Genomic DNA, 16971 nt, shown 5'->3' with positions numbered 1-16971 from the left:
TTTATTTTAAGAATGTGAAATGTCAGAATAATAGTAAAGATAATTATTTATTTCATCACATTCCCAGTGGGTCAGAAGTTTAGATACTGTCACGACCTCCGCCGAAGGCTTCTTCCTTTCAGGTTATGTCGATATAGGACTTGTTTTACTGTAGATATAGATACTTTTGTACCTGTTTCCTCCAGCATCTTCACAAGGTCCTTTGCTGTTGTTCTGGGATTGATTTGCACTTTTCGCGCCAACATACGTTCATCTCTAGGAGACAGAAGGCGTCTCCTTCCTGTGTGGTCCCATGGTGTTTATACTTGCGTACTATTGTTTTTACAGATGAACGTGGTACCTTCAGGCGTTTGGAAATTGCTCCCAAGGATGAACCAAATTTGTGGAGGTCTCCAATTGTTTTTCTGATGTCTTGGCTGAATTCTTTTGATTTTCTCATGATGTCAAGCAAAGAGGCACTGAGTTTGAAGGTAGGCCTTGAAATACATCCATAGGTAGACGTCCAATTGATTCAAATAATGTCAATTAGCCTATCAGAAGTTTCTAAAGCCATAACATAATTTTCTGGAATTTTCCAAGCTGTTTAAAGACACAGCCAACTTAGTGTATATGAACTTCTGACCCACTGGAATTGTGATACAGTAAATTATAAGTGAAATAATCTGTCTGTAAACAATTGTTGGAAGAATTACTTGTGTCATGCACAAAGTAGATGTCCTAACCGACTTGCAAAAACTATAGTTTGTTAACAAGAAATTTGTGGAGTGGTTGAAAAACGAGTTTTAATGACTCCAACCTAAGTAATGTAAACTTCCGACTTCAAATGGATATACCAGGCGGTGTCAGAGGAAGGCCCAAAAATGTGTCAAAGACTCCAGTCACCCAAGTCATACACTGTTCTCTGCTACCGCATGGCAAGTGGTACCGGAGCGCCAAGTCTAGGTCCAAAAGGCTCCTTAACAGCTTCTACCCCCAAGCTATAAGAATGCTGAACAATTAATAAAATGGCCACCCGGACTATTTACATTGACACCCCCGTTCCCCCTTTGTTTTTACACTGCTGCTACTCGCTGTTTATTATCAATGCATAGTCACATTACCTCTACCTACATGTAAAATTACCTTGACTAACCTGTACCCCCGCACATTCACTCGGTACCGGTGCCCCCTGTATATAGCCTCATTATTGTTCTACTGTGTTACTTGTTATTTCGACTTGATTTTATTTAGTAAATATTTTCCCAAATCTATTTCTTGAACTGCACTGTTGGTTAAGGGCCTGTAAGTAAGCATTTCACGGTAAGGTGAACCTGTTGTATTTGCATGTGACAAATACTATTTTATTTTATTTGGGTGGTTGCAGATGGGTTATTTAACAATTGTAGGCAGGTGCTGAAGCGTTACAGATTCTGCGATAGAAATTTTAAGGTAATTTCCGATTGAGCAGACATACAGCATTTACAGTTTGCAGCTTTGTCGCTAAAGCAATAACATTGCCTTTAAATTTAAATCATGCTGTAAAGCTAAACTTCTACAATGCAGATTGAATAAAGCTTATTCACACTGCAGGTCTTAATGCTCAAATCAGTTTTGTTTTTCAAATCCGTTTTGGAGTACTGACTGTCATAACAGTTAGTTATGTTAAGTTACAAGTGACCAAATCGGAATTGTGTGTTCAGACAGTCAATTGCTGACAATTACTGACAATCAGACGCTAGTTGTCATAGTAATGATGGGTGAGGGCACAGTGGTGTAGGCTGATTGGTGGTGGTGCTCCTGCTTCCCATCAAAGGCTAAGGTGACAACAATGCCTGCCATGGATGTTTCCCAGTTGCTTTGAATGTTCAAAATCATAGTGTAACAACCTTTTTAAATCCTCAGAGGATAAGATGATCCAACTTTCACAATGAGTTCATTTTTATCTAGCAACCGCAGTCAACTAGCTAGCAAGGTAGCTGTTGAGCTTTCTAGCACATTCACTAATTCGCCAATCAGCAAGCTAGTTAGCTACCGTGTCATGTTCATGTCAAACTGTCAACAGAGTAGCTAGCAAGCAACAAAATATGCCAAATAGCAGTCTAAAAACCACTTGGGGGTAAATAAACAAGACTTTACCATTCCGACACAAGTCGCATGGCCAGGAATCAGATTTTTATCTGACTTCAAATCAAGCTAATTCCATGTGCTTTTTGGCTTTTCAGACTGCAGAACAGATTTGAATTGTATATGCAAAAACATTGGATTTGAGTAACTTCAAACTGCCAATGTGAACCAAGCTGAAGTGTATCATTGTGGGTTGAATGGGACAAGGCAGCCAACTCTCTTTGGGTTGTTTAAGATCTTATGGGAGAAAAGAAATGTGTTGTTTCCAGGCAGTCCAGGGAAACTGATGATGCAGCATGGAAGAGAGGGGAAGATGAATGGGATTTGTTATATAACTTCTATAGTTTTCCAAGAACTCAAATGTAGCTTTAACCGTGTGTGCACTTCCCATATCCCCCATGTTGTGTGACATAAATATCATATTGTTATGTCAATGTTCAATTACGAGCCTACTAATTACTCAATCACGTTTATCAATGTGCTATATTATATGACAAGTTGACCTTACCTAGCATACTCAATCTAACATTTACTTGATTTGCATTTTTAATACTATCCTGCAAGTATCCACATTGTGCGCTACATGTGCGTTTATGCAACCGCAGCAAAGAGGAGCGCAGGTTCAGTTTGTGTATGATCTCGTACTGTAGCTTGGCGGCTTGGACTGGGGGGGCTGAGCGTAGGCATCAATACGACCACTAAGGGGGAGTTTTCTACTTGTAAAACGCATGAAAAGCCTCCACAAATTCCCGGTGACTTCAGATTCAAGGAGGTGGTCATATCCATCGGAGCACCATTCATACTCTAGAACTTTCACTTCTAGTAGGACTGCGGCTTCAGACAAAATCCCATTGCTGCCTGAGCGCGCTCTTAACATGAACTCAAATGGATTAAAACGTATCTGACATAAACCTGTTTCTGTAAGTAACCTATAGGTAAGCTTTACATTTTCAATTTTAGGAGAATATGCGAAAGCTGTGAATTGGTTTAAGATTTTGAATCCATCCTGCGTAATGCTTACCTGGACATTATGAAGAGACATCAAAGCATTTTGCATGCTTGGGAAAAGATACAGTATTGCTGAAACTTTCTGTTCGCCTCCATTCAACCACTCGATATTGCTTGTGGCTATCGACACAACTGAATCTTGAGTGACCAGCCTACACGTAGCAGCAATTCCATTTTTGACACAAATATGGACCGTTTATGGATTGCACTTTTAGTGGTTCTAACCATTGCACTAGTACGAATGTGTGACTGCCAGAAGGACTCAACAGGTGGTAGACAGGAGATGTGGGAGCAGCTCCGGGAGCTAGCGAGGAGCCAAGGTCACTCCGCAGTGGGAGCTAAGGACGCTGTCCCCGACATACCATCCAGAGAAAGCTTGCTCAACTTCTCTCATAATGTCTCGCACTCCGGTCGCCGGGCTCCGGTGAGCTCATCATCTCAACGAGATAACAGGTACGCGACGGCAATTAAACCAGTTCCAGCTCCCAGTACGGAAGCTTCCCTCCGGGCGGATGATGCCACGGTCCCACGAGATGCTGCACGTAGGGCCGCGACACAGCTCGGCACCCATCACTCATCACAGCAAAGACCCCGAATCAGTTCCAGACAGAGCAACAAACCCAGCTCAACGCATACCAGGCGCCTTGCAGGGTAAGACACAGCGCTTGTTTTTTTTGTTGAACAAATATGTACTGCCCGCAGGAGTACTTTTGAGTTTGTCTACAAATTAAACATGTTTTTTGTATTTTTTTTTACATAAATCCTGCTGTTTCTCCTCCAGGGGTTGTGAGGTTACATTATTTATTATCATCTTTGTTGTTTGTGATTTGTGTTGTTGCTATTGTGTCGTGTCATGAATGAACACTAGCCTACTACAGTGAAACATTTGCTTAGTTGATACACTTGCTATTTGTCTGCTACACAATAATGATTGTATTATAGGGTGAATGACTTTCAACAGTAGCCTATGCAGTTGTGTGCCCTCTATCTGCTACAGATGTTTTGTTGCTCTTATTTTCCCCTATATCTCACACAGGATGCAAAACATTGGCTATATTGCTATAATGCCTAATGAATGAATTAAATAATTCCATCCCATGGCTCCAGTGTGTCTGAAGTGAAAGTCGGACCTCTCCTCTATTCAGTCTGACACTGAATTCCTCAGTGACATTTCTCTGAATGGAATGATAATTTGTCATGTGGGGTCATGGCAGGACTTGAACTATATTGGTAGAGGTTAAACCCTTTATTCATATCAGAACAGTGAACACAACATGTTTCTCTGGACTAGGAAGTTGTTCATTAACGACGATTAAGTGTTAAACCACGTTTTTGTCACCAGTTTATGCAGAGCAGTTTATTGAAAGAGCACTACCAGAGCTATCATTTCATCTTAAGAAAACTTTGAAAGCAGTACAGTTACCATGTCCTCAGACTACTCCTAGGTATGTGTGTGTGTGTTGTGTGAATACACATGCTGCCCATGGCCATGTAGTGGTTCTACAAAAGCCCTTGCCCACATTTGCAAATTCACTTAGTGATTAGAAACACCTGTTTTCCTGGAGGCTTTTTCTCAGTGCTGCAAATACCTGGAGTTCTTTCTCTTTCTTTTTACTCAAAACAGAACCATCAGTTGTTTCCATTAAAAGCTGATTCTTTTTAGTAAATGAACCCTCATGCAGCCAACCCTGTTTGTTCCATAGGACAACGCATGGTACACATGCATGGCACACGACCCTATGGGAATCAGGTTATTTATATGGTCAGTTTCTGAGGGACACTTTATGAACAGTGTGAGGATCCCTTCTAATTGGAGAAACACATGTTGGGGGATGAAAGGTGTACTCACAAACCTTACTCTGCTGAATAAGGTGAGGAATGCCTAGCACACTCTGTGTAATGTCTGACAGTTAAGGTTAGGAGGAGGTGAGTAGGGAAAGATCTGGGATGATAGTCTGAGTGCCCTGATTTCAACCACCGTTCTCCTTTTAATATCTTGCACTGGTAGGCTTGTGTCACTTGGTTCCAGAAAAGTCAACCTAATATAATGGTTCCCATAGGAGATTTGGAGATATTAGTGTATCAATGTGTTCAGCACCAATGTCTTTATTACTGTTGCTGAGTTGCTGTAGAAAGCAGTTCATGTGGCGCCCCCACATCCACACAACACAATGGGCTAGATTCCATCAAACTTGTACGGTAACCAGAAACATCTTACTTCTTGTGCATTAAGAATGCACATTTGGATTCATGGACTCAACAAGCCTATGTTACAAAACAATGTGAATAAAAATATAATCCAACCCATGTGGATTTAAACATGCTTTCTCACTGCACAGAATAAGTGTTATTAAAAAATATATATATATCCAGGAACCTAGTTACTAGTTTGATTGAATAGGGTATGTGCGTCAATCTAATTAACATAATACCAAATCCCCATGAAAATCAGTCTGTTTATGAATGACATCTGTTTTTTGAATGGGCTGCGTCTCAATCCACGGCATCCGCCTATGTCGCCTTCCACATCTTTTTTTAAATGTTTTTTTTTTTTTTTTTTAACTAGGCAAGTCAGTTAAGAACAAATTCTTACTTACAATGACGGTCTACTGTGGAACAGTGGGTTCAGCCTTATTCTGCCCCTGAACGACAGATTTTTACCTTGTCAGCTCGGCTTAGACTTGTAGGGGTTAAAGGTCCAATGCAGCTGTTTTTATCTCAATATCAAATCATTTCTGTGTAACAATTAAGTACCTTACTGTGATTGTTTCAATTAAAATGGTCAAAAATAAACATTAGCAAAAAACATTTTCTCAAACAAGAATTTTGATGGGACTGTCTGGGAGTGGTCTGAGTGAGGGACCTAATTGGAGGACCCTAATAGGAGGATAGGAGGATATGTAACCTGAAAACTAGTTGTTATTGGCAGATAGGTTTGAAACTTTGTCATTGGTCTATTAACTTATACTGCCTAGTGATGTTGCCAGGCAGGCCAAAACTCCATCCCACCATCTTTTCAAATCGCTCAAACACTAAAAGGGCATTATCATAATTTTCACAATTTCACAGTATTATTTAAACCGTATTGAGTGGAAATACCTGCCCCTTTAAGGGATCGTAACAGTAAAGGTGCCATAAATCTTCAGAGGCATTAATTAACCTTGTGTAATTCACGATTTTTCACCTCTTTCTCTTTCATTAGCTTGAAATGAATTATCTGCTTGTCGTTAGAGAGCGTGTGCTTGCATGACACATTTCCTCTCGGAATTCCCACTGTCTCCTTACTCACTCCCTGATTTCTGGTTAGCCCTCTGGGATAGGGAGTTCCACACGGCGTACCTGTCATGCCCTCTTGAGCTCAGTCTGTCAGGAAGACCCAGGACTGCTCCAACTTGCTCGGAAAATTGCTCAACCTGGCTGCATAAAATGGGTCATTATGAGTGCAAATATGACATCATTGATGTTTATAGAGCTTTTATGAAAGGTTTTGTTATGTAGAACTTGAATACCTTTACCATGCTACTGTACTCTTCATGATGCTATCAGGAATGATACCTATAGGCATCAACTTCCCCACAGACCTGCTGGTCTATTTTGTACGGTTCATATTCATAATTTCTGGGAGATATTATTGTTTTCTAAGTCACTGTTGGATAGTTAAAATATGGTGAATCAGCTGTTTGCAATTGTAAAGGTAATTGATTAACTACCTACTAACTACTTTGCTCTAGTCTGATTGGTCAGATGTTTGTTAGTTGTCAGAAGAGTTCAGGAGTTGATGCATGGTTGTGAATATGGTCAGTTTGCCTTAGCATTTCACAGCTAAGGCAAAGCGACGCAACAACCAATGGTTGCGTGGCACGTCATGGACTGTGTCATGGACTGACAAATTGCTATAGCAGATGTGGTTAACTGATTCTTAAAATACCTATCCAGGCATTGTAAGATCTGTCATGCATCAGCAACGTCTAACAATAGGAACACGTCCTAAATCTGCAAAAGAGTCAATGGTCTCCATCCAGTGTTTTTCTACATAGAGAGTAATCTATCCATCTAAAGAACTCTCAAACCACAAAAAAAAAAAAACGGATGTAATCGTTAGTCTTAACCGTTTTGCAACGGAAACAAGAGTTTCTATTAGACAAATTCTGGTAGGTCCCTCCCCATTTCATTCCGTTTCCTTCCGTTTGGATCTGGTTCCTAGTGAATACACCCCAGTTGACTGACCAGGTGGTGTTGACAGAAGGCAGACAGTACTACTGTCACCCTGTGTTTACCCTTTAACAGTTTACTAGTCATCTCCTGACCCAGAACAGATATCGTACTGTATCTGCATAAGCCATACATACATTCACTCAACTCATTGCCATTAATATCTCGTGGAAAGAAGATGGCAAGTCAATTTATGCCAGAACTCTTGTTTGTGGTTTGAATTTGCCCTGGAGTTGCTCTTGTGGTGTGGTGCCTTTTCATGCATCTCGCTGTTCAAATTGGCCAGCGCTGTTCTTGCAGAGTAAAATATGTAAAGAATCTAGTTATTATAGTTTGAAACTTGTCATCTTTCATTTTCCTGGAGATTTATGTGAGCAAAGGGTGCTTTTCATGTGTTTCTCCTGTTCCCTCCCAGGCTCAGATAACCACTAGCCTATTTGTTTTCCCTCTGGACTCCATGCAGCGCAGAGAGAGAGGGGTGTGTGGCTCTACACTCACAGATAGAGTTTCATGATTTGCCTGCAAATGTTATTGAATAAAATGCAATTATTTCTGAATCTCTAAGGTGCTCCTTCAATAGGCCAACCACATTAAGGGATATGAGACTATAATGGGGTCAGAACTAAATCTCAGATAGAAATGTTAAGGTTTGAGACCATGAACACTCAAAACATTATTCCCCTTATGAATTGTGGGGTACTGTACTTTGTACATGCCAGTCCATTTATTACGTACAAATCAAATAAAATGTATTTATAAAGCCTTTTTTACATCAGCAGATGTCACAAAGTGCTTATACAGAAACCCAACCTAAAACCCCAAAACAGGAAGCAATGCAGATGTAGAAGCACTGTGGCTAGGAAAAATTCCCTAGAAAGGCAGGAACCTAGAGAGGAACCAGACTCTGAGGGGTGTCCAGTCCTCTTCTGGCTGGGCCGGGTGAAGATTATGAGAGTACACTACCATTAAGGCCATATCGTTCTTCAACATATTGAAACATTCATAAATGACCAACAGGGTCAGATAATATTCACAGTGGTTGTTGAGGGTGCAAAAGGTCAGCACCTCAGGAGTACATTTCAGTTGGCTTTTCATAGCCGAGCATTCAGAGGTTGAGACCGCAGGTGAGAGAGAGAGAGAGATTCAGTTAGTTAGTTAGTTGAAAACAGCAGGTGCGGGACAAGGTTGCACGTCCGTCTGGTAAACAGGTCAGGGTTCCATAGCCGCAGGCAGAACAGTTGAAACTGGAGCAGCAGCACAACAGGGTGGGCTGGAGACAGCCAGGAGTCATCAGGCCAGATGGTCCTAGGGTTCAGGTCCTCCGAGAGAGAGAGAGCGATGGGAGAATTAGAGCGAGCATACTTAAGTTCACATAGGCCACCAAATAAGACAGAAGAATTTCACCAGATAGGACAGACCCTAGCCCCCTGGCACATATACTATTGCAGCATAGATACTGGAGGCTGAGTATTACATATCCCCATACAGTATTACATATCCCATTTCTCTCCCTCTCTTTCTCTGCAGGCCTAATGTATGTGGAGGTCACCAGTGCTGCTCTGGATGGGCTGTGGCTTCTGGCACCAACCGCTGCATAAAGCGTAAGTATTCATCTTTGACCATATGCCTTAGGTAAACAATGATCAATGATCATCTCTATCCTTTGGCATGACTGTCTCTTAACCGTCCTTCTCAATAGTTTAAGCATATTGTCTTACCCAATAGCAGGGGTCGGCAACTTTGGCCCCCCAAAGTTTGAAATCAAAAATATATATATAATTTTTGTTTTTGTTTAAGAAAATGACTGTAAAATGTAGGAAATCTGTTCCCAAATATTCCCACAAATAAAACAAAATAGATATGATCGTGTCTCAATGAAATTATGAAATGATTGTTTTCAAAATTTAAACAATCTCTTTTTGGGCTTAGGTGTGGGTCAATTTGGCCATTCGCTCCTACAAAAACCGTCCCGCGGCTGAATCTTGTTGCCTACCCCTGCCCTATAGGAAGTGTTCCGGTGTGTCATTATTACCTCCATGGTCATGTTATTAATGTAGATTAGCATGCTCTTTCATATAAAATCCTAACATGGAACTGACCAGTGCTTAGCACTTGGCTCGCTCTGTTTGACACAAGCCCTTAATTATGGGTGTAACTGCACTTTCTTTATTTGACCACAGCAATATAGGATATCTTAACTACCATATAATTAAAAACTCAATGGCAGATACTGGGGGTGAGTGAATAATTGGGCACTTTTTAAAGCACAATTTTTGCAGAATCTTAATAGCTTACAAGTGTTACCATTGTAACATTCTTGACATTTGGAAAGTTTTTTTGGCCTTTTTACTGTTCTGTGGGTTGTGAAGTGTTCTGTATGTTTTCTAGTGGGGGGCAGGCGCCTTAAACAATCTCTCCTTTTAAGAGAGAATTATGACCTAGTAACCACCCAGCTAGCACTTTTGTTCCTTCAAAGTTTTGGGAACATACGTTTTTGGTTTCCCATTGGTTCTGGGAACGAAGCCATACGTTTCCTGACCGGTTAAACTAAAAGCTTTTTAAACGTGCTGAGAACAGAAGTGAAAATTACGCCTGTCTGGGAATGTTTATTTATCGGTTGAAGGGAGGTTCTGATAATGTTTTACTCTGGTTCTTTGAAAGTTTTCCTGGGAGGTTTTATTAATGTACTGAGAATGGAAAGTACAAGTTATTTTGAGGTTTTTGATAACTTCCTTAAAACTTTAATTGAACGTTTCAATAAGACTTTTAATAACACTACTAGCTTGTTTTTTTTACATAAAAAAAACACTCCAAGCACAGATAGGACACATGGTAATTCATTCCCTTAGGAATTAATCACGTGAACACATTTATTTTTTGTGACACGGCGTCAGTGTGATTCGTATCTATAATCTTCTGTTGTCTATCTATGGAATTAGTCCACTGCGCCACCAGGATGGTGCTAGCATGCCATGTTTTTATACACATACTAAGCTGTTCTTTTAAATCTATTCAAACAGACCTCATTTCAAGCGCTCAAAAACTAGAGTCGATTTCCGTGGCACCGTGGAAATGTAATTTGCATCATTACCTCTGGCTTAAATCTGTCAGTTTAAGCCAGAGATATGTTTTTTTTTCATTAGATACATCTCAATCCACCACATCCGCCGATATCGCATTTCGTGTCTGCGGTGAAAGGGGACAGAGCTAGAGCGGTGTTTGTCCTGAAAATCGGTCTTCTCACAAAATCGTCTGTAGCATCCGAACAGTTTAGCTTACAAACTATTATGACCCTCTATAAAAATATGAGACTCTCACGAACACGATGGTGTTCTCCATTTTGCTCTACGAGCGTCTTGGGACTCGTCGGAAGACGGCACAGCCGATTTGCCAACTTCTGTCTGTAGTGTCCGAACAGTTTGGGCTACACACAAAAAAATGAGACTCTCACAAACACACATATGTCAGTTGTTTTGCTCTAGGATGCCCACAGTCCTCACAAGACTCGTCTGAAGGTCCCCAGGTCCCCGTTTTTTTAAATTATGTATGTACAGTGCCTTGCGAAAGTATTCGGCCCCCTTGAACTGTGCGACCTTTTGCCATATTTCAGGCTTCAAACATAAAGATATAAAACTGTATTTTTTTGTGAAGAATCAACAACAAGTGGGACACAATCATGAAGTGGAACGACATTTATTGGATATTTCAAACTTTTTTAACAAATCAAAAACTGAAAAATTGGGCGTGCAAAATTATTCAGCCCCTTTACTTTCAGTGGAGCAAACTCTCTCCAGAAGTTCAGTGAGGATCTCTGAATGATCCAATGTTGACCTAAATGACTAATGATGATAAATACAATCCACCTGTGTATAATCAAGTCTCCATATAAATGCACCTGCACTGTGATAGTCTCAGAGGTCCGTTAAAAGCGCAGAGAGCATCATGAAGAACAAGGAACACACCAGGCAGGTCCGAGATACTGTTGTGAAGAAGTTTAAAGCCGGATTTGGATACTAAAATATTTCCCAAGCTTTAAACATCCCAAGGAGCACTGTGCAAGCGATAATATTGAAATGGAAGGAGTATGAGACCACTGCAAATCTACCAAGACCTGGCCGTCCCTCTAAACTTTCAGCTCATACAAGGAGAAGACTGATCAGAGATGCAGCCAAGAGGCCCATGATCACTCTGGATGAACTGCAGAGATCTACAGCTGAGGTGGGAGACTCTGTCCATAGGACAACAATCAGTTGTATATTGCACAAATCTGGCCTTTATGGAAGAGTGGCAAGAAGAAAGCCATTTCTTAAAGATATCCATAAAAAGTGTAGTTTAAAGTTTGCCACAAGCCACCTGGGAGACACACCAAACATGTGGAAGAAGGTGCTCTGGTCAGATGAAACCAAAATTGAACTTTTTGGCAACAATGCAAAACGTTATGTTTGGCGTAAAAGCAACACAGCTGAACACACCATCCCCACTGTCAAACATGGTGGTGGCAGCATCATGGTTTGGGCCTGCTTTTCTTCAGCAGGGACAGGGAAGATGGTTAAAATTGATGGGAAGATGGATGGAGCCAAATACAGGACCATTCTGGAAGAAAACCTGATGGAGTCTGCAAAAGACCTGAGACTGGGACGCAGATTTGTCTTCCAACAAGACAATGATCCAAAACATAAAGCAAAATCTACAATGGAATGGTTCAAAAATAAACATATCCAGGTGTTAGAATGGCCAAGTCAAAGTCCAGACCTGAATCCAATCGAGAATCTGTGGAAAGAACTGAAAACTGCTGTTCACAAATGCTCTCCATCCAACCTCACTGAGCTCGAGCTGTTTTGCAAGGAGGAATGGGAAAAAATGTCAGTCTCTCGATGTGCAAAACTGATAGAGACATACCCCAAGCGACTTACAGCTGTAATCGCAGCAAAAGGTGGCGCTACAATGTATTAACTTAAGGGGGCTGAATAATTTTGCACGCCCAATTTTTCAGTTTTTGATTTGTTAAAAAAGTTTGAAATATCCAATAAATGTCGTTCCACTTCATGATTGTGTCCCACTTGTTGTTGATTCTTCACAAAAAAATACAGTTTTATATCTTTATGTTTGAAGCCTGAAATATGGCAAAAGGTCGCAAAGTTCAAGGGGGCCGAATACTTTCGCAAGGCACTGTATGTATGGAGACTGTAAAAAATAAGGCGTTAAATACATATATCTTTTCTTACATATATTTATAAACTGAGCAAGAAAAGAAACGTCCCTTTTTCAGGACTCTTTTCTTTCAAAGATAATTCGTAAAAATCCGAATAACTTCATAGATCTTCATTGTAAAGGGTTTTAACACTGTTTCCCATGCTTGTTAAATGAACCTTAAACAATTAATGAACATGCACCTGTGGAACGTTCGTTAAGACACTAACAGCTTACAGATGGTAGGCAATTAAGGTCACAGTTATGAAAACTATGGACACTAAAGAGGCCTTTCTACTGACTAAGAAAGATGCCTAGGGTCCCTGCTCACCTGCGTGAACATGCCTTAGGCATGCTGCAAGGAGGCATGAGGACTGCAGATGTGGCCAGGGCAATAAATTGCAATGTCCGTACTGTGAGACACATAAGACAGCGCTACAGGGAGACTGGACGGACAGTTGATTATCCTCGCTGTGGCAGACCATGTGTAACAACACCTGCACAGGATCTGTACATCCGAACATCACACCTGTTTGACAGGTACAGGATGGCAACAACAACTGCCTGAGTTACACCAGGAACGCACAATCCCTCCATCAGTGCTCAGATTGTCTGCAATAGGCAGAGAGAGGCTGGACTGAGTTCTTGTAGGTCTGTTGTAAGGCAGGTCCTCACCAGACATCACCGGCAACAACGTCGCCTATGGGCACAAACCCACCGTCGCTGGACCATACAGGACTGGCAAAAAGTGCTCTTCATTGACGAGTCGCGGTTTTGTCTCACCAGAGGTGATGGTCGGATTCGCGTTTATCGCTGAAGAAATTTGTGTTACACTGGGACCTGTTTGATCGGAGGGTGAAGGCTTGGGTCATTCCCCCCAGAAATGTCCGGGAACTTGCAGGTGCCTTGGTGGAAGAGTGGGGTAACATCTCACAGCAAGAACTGGCAAACCTGGTGCAGTCCATGAGGAGGGGATGCATTGCAGTACTTAATGCAGCAGCTGGTGGCCACACCAGATACGGTTACTTTTGATTTTGACTAGAGGTCGACCGATTATGATTTTTCAACGCCGATACCAATACCGATTATTGGAGGACCAAAAAAAGCTGATACCGACGTTCAATTAATCTGATGATTTTTTATTTTTATTTGTAATGACAATTACAACAATACTGAATGAACACTTATTTTAACCTAATATAATACATCAATAAAATAATTTTAGCCTCAAATAAATAATGAAACAGTTTCAATTTGGTTTAAATAATGCAAAAACAAAGTTTTGGTTAAGAAAGTAAAAGTGCAATATGTGCCATGTAAAAAAGCTAACGCTTAAGGTCCTTGCTCAGAACATGAGAACATATGAAAGCTGGTGGTTCCTTTTAACATGAGTTCAATATTCCCAGCTAAGACATTTTAGGTTGTAGTTATTATAGGAATTATAGGACTATTCTCTCTATATGATTTGTATTTCGATTTGTATTTGTATTTCATTAACCATTGACTATTGGATGTTCTTATAGGCACTTTAGTATTGCCAGTGTAACAGTATAGTTTCCGTCCCTCTCCTCGCCCCTACCTGAGCTCGAACCAGGAACACATCGACAACAGCCACCCCCGAAGCAGCGTTACCCATGCAGAGCAAGGGGAACAACTACAAGTCTGAGCGAGTGACGTTTGAGACGCTATTAGTGTGCACCCCGCTAACTAGCTAGCCATTTCACATCAGTTACACCAGCCTAATCTCAGGAGATTATAGGCTTGAAGTCATAAACAGCGCGATAGCTGCTGGCAAACGCACGAAAGTGCTGTTTGAATGAATGCTTATGAGCCTGCTGCTGCCTACCGTCACTCATTCAGACTGCTCTATCAAATCATAGACTTAATTATAACACACAGAAATACGAGCCTTTGATCATTAAAATGGTAGTCCGGAAACTATCATTTCGAAAACAAAACGTTTATTCTTTCAGTGAAATACGGAACCGTTCCGTATTTTATCTAACGGATGGCATCTCTAAGTCTAAATATTGCTGTTACATTGTACAAGCTTCAATGTTATGTCATAATTATGTACAATTCTGGCAAATTAATTACGGCCTTTGTTAGGAATAAATGGACTTCACACAGTTCGCAATGAGCCAGGTGGCCCAAACTGCTGCATATATCCTGACTGCTTGCACGGAACGCAAGAGAAGTGACACAATTTCCCTAATTATAAGAAATTCATGTTAGCAGGCAATATTAACTAAATATGCAGGTTTAAAAATATATACTTGTGCATTGATTTTAAAGAAAGGCATTGATGTTTATGGTTAGGTACATTGGTGCAACGACAGTGCTTGTTAAATCCCCGTTTGTCGAAGTAGGCGCAATCGATTATATGCAACGCAGGACGCACTAGATAAACTAGTAATATCATCAACCATGTGTAGTTAACTAGTGATTATGTTAAGATTGATTGTTTTTTATAAGATAAGTTTAATGCTAGCTAGCAACTTACCTTGGCTTCTTGCTGCCCTCGTGTAACCGGTAGTCAGCCTGCTACGTAGGCTCCTTGTGGAGTGCAATGTAAGGCAGGTTGTTCGAGCGTTGGACTAGTAACCGGAAGGTTGCAAAAACGAATCCCCGAGCTGACAAGGTAAAAATCTATCGTTCTGCCCCTGAACAAGGCAGTTAACCCACCGTTCCTAGGCCGTCATTGAAAATAAGAATGTTTTTAATAACTGACTTGCCTAGTTAAATAAAGGTGTAAAAAATAAATAAATAATAATAATCGGCAAATCGGTGTCCAAAAATACCGATTGTTATTGAAAACTTGAAATCGGCCCTAATTAATCGGCCATTCCGATTAACCGGTCAACCTCTAATTTTGACCCCCCCCCTTCTTGTTCAGGGACACATTATTCTATTTCTGTTAGTCACATGTCTGTGGAACTTGTTCAGTTTATGTCTCAGTTGTTGAATCTTATGTTCGTACAAATATTTACACATGCTAAGTTTGTTGAAAATAAATGCAGTTGACAGTGAGAGGACATTTCTTTTTTTGCTGAGTTTATAAATTGAACTTTTTTTCTCTCTCAGATATAGGACAGACACCTCAGAACAAACTTCCTTTAGATTTTTTGAGGGAGACTATCTGTTGTTCCATGTAGTGAATCTGTTATTCAATGCGTTTGTATGGGCTAATAGCAGTAAGGACAAATGAAAATGGTCATACTTTTTATGTATATATTTGTTTATACTTCAAGTGGTATTAAAATTCTAAATCAAATAGCTAAATGATCCTTGGTATGACCTTCTTAAAAAGACGCAGTCATAGCTTAGTAGAACCCCCCCCCCCCCCTCCCCCGGTTTAGACAGGGCTTACACTGTAAAGGGTTAAGATCAGGTGTGGCCAATTAGTGGGCGCGGCCAACACACCTTGGGCGCGTTCAGCAGGATTGAATGTTTTGGAACATTCAGATAGAAATAGTGTATGTACATCAAAAATACCTCTCTGATATGTAGAATAAGGAATCACATCGGCTCTATTCATGGCATTTCTATCTGCAACGTTCAGGAATGTTTGGCAACTGAACATGACCCTGAACACACTTACAAGATAGAGGATAGAGAGAGTTTTGTTGATGCTGAGAACAAAATATATGTTTTTAATAACGTTCTTAGAACATTCTCTGAACGTTACTAAAGTTTTCTTGTGCTTTTTATGGAAAGTTTTCTTAATATTCTTAGATCATAATGTATATTTTTAAGTAAATTCTTAAAATGGTCTCTGAATGTTACTAAACTTTTTTTTGTGGTTTTTATGGAAAGTTTTTATAACGTTCTCAGAACAATTTGAGACCATTACTTTAAATAAGACTGTAGGAAACGTTATACTGAAGTACTGAAATTCACACAGAAGAACTTTACTTCTTAACGTTCTTGGAACAATTTGAGAACATGACTTCAAGTGTTAGCTCGGCAGCTCCTGGTTACAAATATTATCAAAGCTTTTCTATAGCCTATCAAAACATTTTGACAATGTTTCTCCTTTTATTTTTGTCTGTCATCATGTTGCTGACTGAAATAACAGGTTATAGGAGAAGCTGTTCTAGAAAGAGTTATCTTTACGTTTTACAAGCTCAGAATGTGAAACCCACACTCACAACCTGCATTTCGGGGCTAGAACAGTTCCCACAGCAACTAGACAGCAGCACACAAACACACACTCACAGTGTCACACTATACAAAAGCTGTAGTTGTTTGCCCATCAGTAAATAAAGTCACCTCCTCATTCGCCAGCCTCCTAATTACTACCGCTGGTTCTGCCTCCTTTTTTTCAAGTCCCAGCTAAAGGCACACTTACAGAGGTGTAAATTACTTAGGATGAAGCAGGAGTTACCCAGATCAGATGGGTAAACAATTTCACCTGCCAGAAAGTAACATGTCCCTTCTAAACCAGTCATGTTAAAC

At 40.5% G+C, this 16971-nt stretch overlaps 1 protein-coding gene across 1 annotated transcript in view; it reads left to right on the top strand.

Moving 5' to 3' along the window:
* The first annotated feature begins 2804 nt into the window (after positions 1-2804).
* LOC110505531 (latent-transforming growth factor beta-binding protein 2) overlaps positions 2805-16971 on the top strand; it is a 145898-nt gene continuing 131731 nt past the window's right edge. The window contains exons 1-2 of the mRNA XM_036962678.1: positions 2805-3762; positions 8851-8924. Coding sequence (XP_036818573.1) covers positions 3299-3762; positions 8851-8924 — 538 coding nt within the window. The 5' untranslated portion in view covers positions 2805-3298. The remainder of the gene's footprint in view (positions 3763-8850; positions 8925-16971) is intronic.

Source organism: Oncorhynchus mykiss, chromosome 25 (genome assembly GCF_013265735.2).
Source record: "Oncorhynchus mykiss isolate Arlee chromosome 25, USDA_OmykA_1.1, whole genome shotgun sequence".
Taxonomy (NCBI): Eukaryota; Metazoa; Chordata; class Actinopteri; order Salmoniformes; family Salmonidae; genus Oncorhynchus; species Oncorhynchus mykiss.
The sequence above is the reverse complement of the archived record's forward strand: the minus strand, read 5'-3'. Positions and strand labels throughout refer to the sequence as shown.